Consider the following 10,853-nt stretch of genomic DNA (forward strand, 5'->3'; position numbering starts at 1 on the left):
GCTCCGTGGGGAAGGTCGGGGGGTCCCGTGGGGGGACCAGAGAGGGTCCAGGGTGTGCCCGGGAGGCCCGGGATGGGCTGGGTATCTCGTTGGGGAGGCCTGGGAGGTTACACGGAGCGGGGGACATAGGGTGGTCCCTGGGGAGGGCTCGGGCGGGCAGCTGGGGGTCCCAGCCATGCTCAGGCTGTCTGTGCTGTTCTTTGGCCCTACAGGTTTCCAACCGATGGGTTCCTGCTTCTGGCCCTGCTGCTCTACGCACCCGTGGGGCTCTGCCTGCTCGTCCTGCGCCTCTTCATTGGCGTACACGTCTTTCTGGTCAGCTGCGCCCTGCCTGACAGCGTGCTGCGACGGTGCGTGAGCCCAGCTCTCCCCAGGGCGTGGAGCTCCTGCTGTTGCCTGGGGTGGGGATGTGGTGTGCAGACACCGCTGTGGGGCAGCATGGGGTGGGAGGGCTGCCCTCGCCCATTTGGGGTCCTTAGCCATGGGGGCTTGGTTCACGCAGAGGTTTATGGGCAGCTGTGCTTTCGGGACTCTTTGTCCCCAGGACCCATGAAGGTGCCTTCTCTGCCAAGACCAAAGCTAGCAATTGCCTCTTGAGTGCTCAAGGACTGATCTGAAACACTTGGATCAGCTGGGTATCCTGCTAAGAAATTCTGTGTGAGGCTTGCTGGCCCATACTTCATGCTGCAGCTACAGCTTTGCAGGCAGCCTTCAGCCTCAACTGCAGCCCCCCAACAATTCCTGTCTCAGACATCTGTCATATAGTTTCTTTTTTGTACCAGTGTCCTTTTGCAAGTCACATGAATTCCCAGGTCTGTGTTCTGTTTGTTGGATATGTAAGCCAGCGATAGCTCAGACTGCAAGACTTGAGGAAACCACTTCCCTCCCCCCCAGGTTTATTGTACGTGTGATGTGCTCAGTGCTGGGCTTATTTGTGCGGCAAAGTGATCCCCGGCTTCGTGATGTCAATGTGAGGGTGTATATCGCCAACCACGTGACACAGTTTGATCACAATGTCATCAACCTTCTGACCTCATGTAATACGGTGAGTAACTTGGAGCTGAGCATGGCGGGTCTGGAAGTACCTCTCTCCAAGAGAAGTGCACAGAGAGCTCTTTCAGAATTTAGGTGTTGCCATGGTCCTCTTCAGTTCTTATTTATTAACCCAGGATTGCACAAGGCTTGAGTTTTTTTCCCGTGGTTCAGTGTCACGCTTTAGGCTCTACACGAAAAAATAAAACAGGGTGAGGAGGAATGGGAAATGTTACAGTGGGTATTGATTTTATTGAAAGAGAGTGGGCAAATCCTAGCATCTGTATCTTTTTCTGGCCTTTCAAATAGGTGGTGTCAGAAGCAGGGCTGGTTGTGGGGTTTTCCCACAGCGTTGGGTGCTACTTCTGTGCGTGTGGAGAGCTGGCTGCGCTTCAGGGGAGTGCTGAGGGGAGCTGCATGGGGGGGCGGTGGTGCTCGGGTTATTGTGCTGGGCTGGTGGTTGTGTAACTTTCCCTGTACTCTTGTGAAATTCCTTATGTGTGGAGTTCCTGAATCAACAGGCTCCGAATGTGCCTGGGAGTGAGTTGGTTGGTCCTATATCCTGCACAGCAGTGGATTTGTTCCTTACCCGGAGAACAGTAACTCTTGGAAGTAGTGCATCCTTTGCCAGGTGTGTCAGGAACTACTAGAAGAAACATGGGGAAACACGGTTGTCGCCCAGGGCAGGAGAGGAGTTTGTTTCTCTGGCAGACAGGGTACAGTCTGAACTGAAGATTAGGAATCAAATTCCTAGGGAATTGGGGCCAGAGCAGTTACCGAAGCCTGGCAGTAAAGTGTTCTCTGCTACTAGTTCTTTTAGCCTGCATGTTGCTCCCTCAGCCCCCAGAGACATTTTTGCTGATAAGCAAGAACTTTGTCTCCCACTGTCATTTGGGAAAGTAGGCCTTGAGGGGAGGACAGGACGGCATTTCTTCCTTACTTTTGTTTTTCCTTGCAGCCTGCATTGAATGGTGCCCCTGGCTTCATCTGCTGGTCACGGGGATTCATGGAGCTGGGAGTAACAGGAAGCCGAGCAGAGCTGGTGGATTCCCTGAAGGTGTATTCGTCCCACAGAGGAAACCCACCACTGCTGCTGTTCCCAGAGGAGGCTGCCACCAACGGCCGGGCTGGCTTGCTCCGCTTCAGGTACTAGGAATGGATATTCCTGTGGCGGGGCTGTTGTCGCTTTGTTTTAGCTTTGGGGTCATTCATTGCTGACTTCTTCCTTTTCAGCTCTTGGCCGTTCTCAATCTTGGATGTGGTACAGCCAGTTGCCCTACAAGTTCAGAGGCCTTTGATCACTGTGGTGAGTCAGGGACGTAGGGCAAGGAGGAGTTGTGGAGGCGTGCACTGTGCGAGCGTCTTGGCGATGCCGTTAACTCTGCTTCTGCTTTGAAGCCTATGGGTAGTGCAGCCTGGCCTTGTGTCCTGTCACGCCAAGGACTAGCTTCTCAGTGCTAACACTTCTGTTTTTCAAGTGCCTTTCCCAGGGAACTTCCGCTAAGTCAATACTCTTTTAGTTACACTGGCAATTTTGATAAACGTTTTAGTGGCTTAGCTGTCTAACAATGTGCCATCTGGTTTCCATGACCATAGCGTCACTGTGTCTCATCTCTTCGTGAGCTCCCTTCTTTTAAAGTGCTTTGAAAGAATACCTTCAGCCACCTCGGAGAGTGGCTGATGTGCCAAAGGTTATGCAAGGCTCTCTAGATTAGGTTCTTGAACTCATGCCTCCCAAATGCAGATATGTAACATGATGCAACATTAGCTTCAGAAAAGTGGCAAAGTTCATGATGGTAATACTGGTGCTGCTAAATAGATTGCAGTAAAACTGTTCTCAGCTTATTTACAGTGAGAGATTTTGTTGAATTTCTTATTTCTTGATACGATTTATGGATCTACTTGATTAAAAGACACGTTTTATATTTGTCAGACATTTTAGTTGATTCTCTGTTGTCCATCTTTTTAAGGTAGTAGGCCACAGTGGACAGATTTAAAGCCACTTACCAGCCGGTCACAAAACATCACTGCCCATACTAAAACATCAGCACGCAGGTATTTTTAAAGTGAGATTCTGTTAGGGATTAGTTCTTTGCCCAGTGCTATTTAGTGCTTTTATCGGTGCTGCAGATGACAATATTGAGATCCCTGCTGGTAAAGTTCAGGTTAGTGAATAACGAAGAAGCTAGGTTATTGATTGTCACCCAGTGAACTACTGATAGGTGCCAGTGAACGGCTGTTACTTGTAAGTCTAATGTGGTCTGTGGGTGCATAACAAGAGGAATATCTGGCAGGGTGAGGAACACGGTGTTAGCTGCATGTGTGCAATGATGAAAACTGCTAAAATGTTATGCGAAGCTTTGGTAACCCTGCTGCCAAGAAAGTGGGGCAGTAGTAGAGAGAGTTCAAGGAGGCCATAAGCATGATGCAGAATCCAGAGAGCAACACTTAAAGGGACTCAGCTTATCAGAGAAAAGGCAGAGAGATTGTTGTGGATAGCTGCTTGCACGTTGGAAAAGAGGCTTAAGAGTGGAGAATTCTTTTTTTTTTTTTTCTGACAAAGCACACAGTAGCAGTCTTTGCAGGTGCTGAGACTAAATGTTGGTACTGCACAAGTTCAGGTTTGGATTAAGATGCTGTTTTCTAACGGTGAGGATACTTTAAATTTTTGAATGACTACTCCAGAGAAGTGGGATAGCTGTCCCATTCTGGACTGTTTATAATGAATATCTTATCTTTTTATGGGTTTGGCTCCTCCAAGAAATTCTGTGAGATGTGACAAGTTGCATATTTGTCTGTGCATCCTTTCCTTCATGAATGTTAGGAAGAACAGCATGCACGTAACTGCAGATCTGTTTGAAGATACTGGTTATAGTCACTTCTTGGCTCAGATTTTTACCTTCAGAGGTCGAGCAGGATTATTTGCCCTTCATGCACATTGGCTAAGTAAATCCTAGTGGATTTCTTATGTAATTTTAAACCATCGGAAAATTCCAAGTACTGGAGATGTGATACTTTGAATGGTTCGATCAGTGCTTTACAGAAAGCTTTCTTAGACACTTATGTGATATATGTCAGACAATGGGCTGAGCAAACCACCAAATTTGGGTTTAAGAAAGAGTTTTCTCCAGCTCCAATTGGCTGGAACCTTGAAGGAGGGTGTTGTTCTGTGGCACAAGGCAGCGTAACTGAAGTCTGGCTATTGGCATCACTATAAGGCATTTGATTTTAGGTTTCTTAGATCTGTTTATCCAGGAGATGAGGCTTCTTTATGTTACCCTTGGTGGCTGTGGTTTCTGGGCTTTTCTCATTTACAGCACCTCTTCCCAGGCCATGGAATAAACCAGGCACAAGGCCTGTCTTGGAGCCACACTGCTTTGGTTGAGGACAAAGTCATGTGTAAAAGAAGCCGAGGCAGCTACATCGCGAGCTGTAGATCTTGAGATGGTGTTCTCACCAGCTTGTGGAAAGTTTGGTCACTGCAGGATAAAAGTAACCAACTACAAAAGTCCTAGGAACAACGTCCATTTTATAGCAAATTCTTTAGAGTCATTGAAGAGTGTAGATTGTGGGACACCTCTGGAAGTCTTTAGTTCAGCTTTCTGTTCACAGTCAGACTGGCTTCTGAATATGGTCCAGCTGCTCGGGGCTGTGTCTCGTTGAGAAGGATGGAGAGCCCACTGCTTCGGAGTGCCTGTTCCAGTGCTCTCTTCTGGCAGACATTGCAGTACTTCTTAGGGAAAAGGTTATTTACTAATTTTTAGAAATAGAAAGAAAGTAATAAATTACGGCTCGCTTTTAATGATTTATCTTCAAAGAGAAGAGTTGTTTAAGACTTCACAGTGCAGCCTGTTTGGAAATGAAGAGATAAAGCTTATGGGGGTTGAGACATTACATAGGCTCTTCCCATCAGAATAAGGGAGGATTGTTCACAATTCTAAGGAAGCATTAGTAGGTCTTAAGGCATTTTCAGTCCTTTCTAAAGGCACGGTCTAGTAGAGAATGTGGGGATATTGAAGGAAAATCTTGCTGTCCTAGTGGGAGGAAAAGATGACTCAGAGCAGTGAAAACTTTGACTATATTGCTCTGCTTGGTGAAGACTAATGAAGGTGAATCTGCCCTGGGGCTTGCCCTCACTGTGCGCTGGGTTTGCCATTCCCTCTTTCCCAGTCCTCCACATCTCTCTGCCTACGTATCTGTTACTCGCTGCCATGGCTTAGCTGTGTTCTGTCGCCTGCTTCCCTGATGGAGACCTGACTAGCTCGTGTTTTGTGGGCTGCGATCTCATTGTGCTCTCCTCCCCAGAGTGTGGCTGACTCCTCCTGGATTACAGAGCTGCTCTGGACCTTCTTTGTTCCCTTCACAGTTTATCAAGTAAGGTACTATCTCTCTCTCTCTCTTTCATTTGGGGCAGGGTTTAGGGTGGGCAGAGCGCCTGACGTTTTTGCCGTTGTAGTAAGAGATCTCTTGGTATGCGCTAATGCGCACCCTCATCATGGTACCTCAGCATGGCTTTGTTCAGCATTATTTGGTCCATGCCAGGTCCAGCTTCTGGACCAGCTTCTGAAGTGGAGAGGGCTCTTGGTTCCTGCGTTCAGTTGGTAAAGGAGAGGAATCTCTCAGGGCTTTGATGTCAAGTTTGCCGGATGTATTTTTGAAGCTAGCTGCTTTGCTGTAATTCACCCCAGGGTTGCTCAGGTCCCATGGGTGTTTCCCTGCAGGCAGCTCAGTCCTCTAGCGTCTGTCTCTTCCCTGCAATCCCTTGTGAATTGCAGAGGTGGTTCAGACACCTGTCTAGGGCCCAGGTGAGCCCAGACTGGCTGAGTAGCGTGGGTGTAATAAGGGTCCATAGGCGGTGGAAGGGGCTTGGAGTCAAATTTAGGGGTTGGGGTATTTCAGCAAAGAAAAGTCTTGTGCTGTAGCTTTCCCCGGCCATATCTGGCTTGCATCTTGCTGATCTGTTTTCTATGCTCATGTAAATGGCAGTGTCTCCTCATTTGGGGCCTTTCTGGGAACTTAATTAGGAGATACTTCACAAGTTACGCTTGAGTGCTAATAAAGATTCAATGAGCTAGTTTTGTCTTCTGAGCTGTGCCTTGCCCTTAATTTTGCAAGCTAGTGTTGAGGTTTGACACTGTCTTGTGGGGAGAGATTTGGGGTGAGCAGGGAGAGCTGAGGTGGGGATAGCACCATTGCACTATTGATCCCAAATGGGGCTGGCTCCTCCAGCAGCCCTTGAAGCAGTCAGCCCAGTGCTGTTGTCCCCATTCAGGTGGATGCCGTCTGTCCCCAGACGAGCTGAAGAACTGAGTGAGGATTTTGCGCTCCGAGTTCAGGAGGTAGGAGGATGATGTGGGAGAGGGATGTGTAGGACTACTGCAATTTGGGATGGTCACAGAGGAGAGTGGGGTGCAAGCAGAGTTGCAAAGGGCATTTCTGGATGGGTGTATTTGTATGATGGGAACTCCGGCCCGTATTTATTGCCCTTTATAATTATTCAGTTTTTCCATGGCCTATTTGGTACCTCCCATTTATCCTTTCTGCCGGTTATCAAGGCTCTCCCCATCCGTTTCAAACCTTTCACTCCCTTTTCATAATACCACAAATCAAATAAAGTGATTGTTTCTCCACCTTTCCCTTATGTGCTGGGTACTTCATAGCTCCTGTACCAAAGATCTTGTATCTCCCTGTCAGCCTGTTTTGGCAGGATGATATTGCCTACTCCTGGTCCTTCATGTGTTCCCTGCAACACTGAAATGCATCACTGAGTCCCTGGAGAAATCAGTTCCCAGTCCTCTTCCCCTCGCTATGGCTCCACGCAGGCCTGTACATCTGATACACTCCCCTGCAAGATGGGAATGCCTGGGTCATGCGTGTTGTGTGTTGTGTACATGTGACTCTTCTCTACATTTCTGCAGTTCTTGGCCATGGAGCTGGGTGTGGTATCCACACGGCTCACTGCAGCAGATAAAACTGAACACATGAAGAGGCTGAGACACACATCACTTCTCCCCTTTGCCCCAGGTAGGTGTCCTGGGTAATGGAACTGCCACTTAGGCTTTGCCTTTGGGGAGGCCTCAGTCTGCTTTTGGTTACTCATGTGTGGAGGGAAAGGCGAAGGCATGTTTGACATCCTCCTGGGGAGCAGGGGCTGCCTGTGTGCTCTAGGCTGGGGGTTGTAGCTAGCTGGCAGGGAGAGGACCACCACTCCTGAGCGCAGACATGATAGTGGTGTGCAGGAGGTCCGGCTTTGTTATCACACCAGTTGCAACTTGAAGGCCATGCACCTTTAGGCCACCTTCTTCTGCCCACTGTTCTTTCTCTTGCAGCCTCAAGCCAGCCCCTGGCAGCCAGGCCCAGGATGCCTTCCAGCCTGACTGGTGTTGCTCCTGAGGATGTGCGGATCACGGCAATGGCTCAGCGAGTCAAGGAGGTGCTGCCTCATGTGCCTCTGGAGGTCATCAGGATAGACCTGGGTAAGCAATGCCTGGGGTGTTGGCAGGGACTCAGTGTCACCTTCCATGCCAAGTCTCTGTGATACCTGAAAGCAAAAACCTTGTCCCTGCCGCACTGTGGAGCACAATGGCAGCAAGGATGTGAGTGTCCTGATGTAGCAGCTCCCTCTCTAACAGATCCTCTTTTCCCTACAGCCCAAACCAACTGTGTGGATACCACCATTGCCAACTTGCTGGAAGGGGGAGTACCCTTCTTCCCTGAAAGTAAGGAGGCTGGTACTGACCTGCCTGCCCCATCTGCCTCCCAGGCTGCAGCTGCTTCTGGCATCCAAGGCTCCGTAGCTGTGCCTTCTTCCAAGGTACTTTTGGTGGTTGTGTTGTCTCCTCTGGTCTGATGGCTTGCAGCCAGAACATGATGGCCTGTGTTCAGGACTAGCCATGTTGTCAGGGGAGTGGAGCATTTTAAACCAGAGACCAAATTGGCATGCCAGGTCCTTGCAGAGCCACTAAGGAGGTCTCCTGGCTTTGTTTGACTGTCTCCTGATGGCTCTTGTGCTTTCTGTTCCAGCCAGCTACCAAGCAATTTGCAAAGTCCCCTGTGGAGCGGCATCTGTCCTTGCAGGAGCGGAAACGAGCATTGTACGACTATGCCAGGAGGTGAGAGCCCACCCACACCTCACCCTGTCAGAGTCCCAAAACCCCATCCCCAGCAGTACCCAGATATGCCCCAAGCAAGGGTCGGCCCTCGCTTTGCCTCACGTCCTCCCATTCCTCTCCTCTGGCCCAAGACAGCGGGGCTGAGGCAGTGAACCATGGCTGAAGGAGAGAGGAAGCAGATGTTTGTCTGCTTCGCCTCTTCCAAGCATGCAGCCCCTTGTCATTCTTGGGAAGCACTCTGTCTCCTGAATTGCCACTGGGCTTCTGGTTTTGGGGACTAGGTGGGATAGAAGCCAGAAACACAGCTGCTGAGGAATAGGGCTTAGCAAAGAAACCTCATTTGGTTCTTTGGTGTACTGGATTTGACTGCTAGAAGTCATTGTGGGACTATAGATTTCTTTGAGATTAGTATTGATGCTATGGAACACTCATTTTAGGAAGAAGTTTGCTGTTTGGCAACAGGGACAGTGCAATTAATCTTCCTTAGTGTAAGTGGAGAATAACAGAGAACAAGGAGGGAGATTGACCTCTGTGCATGGTTTTGATGAGGCAAATATTGGAACAAGTGTCCAGTTCTGGTGTCTGGGTCTTTTTTTAGAAAAGATACAGAAAATTCAGAATTAGTTTGGAGGGGAAGTTAAGTCTGTTAAACTTACTGTAAATGAGATGGCACACTATATATAATTCTGGGTGAAGGAACCAGGTTCTGAAAGGCTGTTTAATCTGGCAGAGAAAAGCAGAATAGTAACTAATGGTTAGAAGTTGTAGACAGACAGACTTTACACAGGTAACGGAGTAGTTGTTTCTGAAAAGGAAATTGATTAATCAGTGGAATAAGCTTCCAGCAGAAATGATGGCTTGTCGGTGCCTGGCTGACTCTTTAGAAGATGCTGTAGAAGATGGTAGAGATAAGGGAGTGTTTGGCTCAGTCCAGAGTGACAAGGGGCCTGCTTGCTGCAAGATCGGGTCTCCACTCCGTAGGGTCTTATTGTGAAGGGGACAACCCCTCTGGTGCCACGTGCAGGCGTTGCACTGAGCTTTGCTCCAGAGCACTCCGGGAGAGTCGGGAGAAGATTGCAGAGGCTCAGGGATCAGTTAAACCTTTGAGATCCTGTGGCTTTTTGACACCACATCTGCTTCTCCCTACTATTGAAAGTCTAGGAAATTCCCATGGTTGGAAGTTGAACCTAGACAAATTCTAAGTGCACATTTCTAAAGGGCTAGCCCTGGGTGACTTCAGGTAGCTCTTAGTCAGCAAGAATTTAATTTAAACAGGTCTGTTTTTCTGAAAGATCATTTCAGTTTAGAGGAATTGCATCTCAGAATAGTCCTGTGGCATAGAGAATGTTAGACTCTGTCTTCAGAGCTGTCCCCCAGACCTTTTAACATGAGCATAGAGATGGCTGAGGGCTCTTGCTGGATCTACCAGGCACGATCTGTTCAACAGGAAAGAAAAGGGGGTGGAAATCCTTTCCTGACTTTGTTGCTCTTCCGCATGCCAGTCTTCTGTGTCCCTTTTCTGAGGCTCTTCTGACTTCTGGCTAGAGAGTAGTGATCTCTATACTTCCCTGAGAGGAAGGGATCCCGACAGGATTTGGAAAGGTGATTGTGCTCCTCATCTTTTTTAATCCAAAGAAGGGCCTTCCTTACTGTCCTAGACTTGAGAGCAGATATGTGTCTGTCTTAAGTTCTGAGTGACAGCAGCAACCCCTGTCACTCAGCCATTTCAAGCTCAGAAAAGGTTCGCAGCTCAAGGCTTGCTGAATGTTTTATTTTCATGTGGCCCTCTGCCCAGGCTGCTGAAAGTACTGGCGATTCACAATGAGACATGGCTGTTCTCGGGGGAGGATTTGCTCTTTCAGGACGGTTCGTTCCCCAGCTAGCCGGTGTTTAATGGCAGCACAGGCAGGATGTGGTGGAAGCTGGGCGTCTGTCAGTTCAGGTGGTGGCTGCAGGAGTCTGGTGGTCTTGCAGTGTCACCTCTGCGTTCTCCCACGTGGAGTCTGTCTTTGGCCCGGCACCTTTTCCTGCCTCTGGGGCCTGGAGTATTTCTTGTGCACATGTATCTCATCGAGACTGAGGTGTAAGGCTTAGCTTGCGTGTTCCCATGCTTGGGGACATTTATAGCTTTTTACCAACAGTCCACACCGCTTCCCATGTGCTTTTTAGCTTAGCCGGGTAGAATGTTTTGGACGCAGGCCGGTACTATGCCTGGACTTGTTGAACATTGAATGGCTGGGGCTCTGCTGGCAGAGAGAACCATCATGTCAGGAAACCTTGACTGGGAAACCTCTGTCCTGAAAGCCAGGCAGTGACCTGTTCAGGACCCAGAGCTGCTGCTGCCAATCTCCAGCAGACTCGTGGCTCGGCCCGACTCAGCCCATGCTCGGTTAATGCTCTGTTGCGCTCATCCCCAACGGTGACTTTGTTTCGCCTTGTGGCTTTCCTGGAACAGCGTACTCTGCCTGCCGGCTTCACCCAAGCTTTCTTAGACTCTACTCAAGCTTGAAAGGAAAACAGGGCCCGATTCAAGCGAGTGTGCGGGCTGGGGAGCATCCTGGCCCAGTTGCTGATGCAGCACCTCCAGCCGCACACCTCGAGAGCTGGGGAGGGTTGTGAGGGTCACCTCAGCTGCCCGGCCCAGCGCTCCGGCCCCGGCCCCCAGCCCTTTGGGGTTCTCTCTGCCCACCCCCTCCTCCCCTCTCTGGG

At 49.5% G+C, this 10,853-nt stretch overlaps 1 protein-coding gene across 1 annotated transcript; it reads left to right on the forward strand.

Moving 5' to 3' along the window:
• Positions 1 to 194: 194 nt before the first annotated feature.
• AUP1 (ancient ubiquitous protein 1) lies at positions 195 to 8,250 on the forward strand. Its single transcript, XM_019473092.1, has 10 exons — positions 195 to 315; positions 895 to 1,045; positions 1,991 to 2,178; positions 2,266 to 2,338; positions 5,338 to 5,411; positions 6,305 to 6,371; positions 6,951 to 7,056; positions 7,362 to 7,508; positions 7,683 to 7,846; positions 8,056 to 8,250. Exons 1-10 carry the CDS (start codon positions 224 to 226, stop codon positions 8,146 to 8,148), a joined length of 1,155 nt encoding a protein of 384 aa, XP_019328637.1. The 5' UTR covers positions 195 to 223; the 3' UTR covers positions 8,149 to 8,250.
• Positions 8,251 to 10,853: the final 2,603 nt, after the last annotated feature.

The sequence above is a fragment of the Aptenodytes forsteri genome, unplaced genomic scaffold, assembly GCF_000699145.1.
Source record: "Aptenodytes forsteri isolate BGI_AS27 unplaced genomic scaffold, ASM69914v1 Scaffold678, whole genome shotgun sequence".
Lineage (NCBI taxonomy): Eukaryota > Metazoa > Chordata > Aves > Sphenisciformes > Spheniscidae > Aptenodytes > Aptenodytes forsteri.

Bases quoted from the DNA above. Each gene is read 5' to 3' on its own strand.
- AUP1 (XM_019473092.1), top strand. From the start codon at position 224: ATGGGTTCCTGCTTCTGGCCCTGCTGCTCTACGCACCCGTGGGGCTCT. The intron at 316-894 runs GTCAGCTGCGCC...CCTCCCCCCCAG, and splicing joins TTGGCGTACACGTCTTTCTG to GTTTATTGTACGTGTGATGT. The intron at 7,847-8,055 runs GTACTTTTGGTG...TTTCTGTTCCAG, and splicing joins TAGCTGTGCCTTCTTCCAAG to CCAGCTACCAAGCAATTTGC.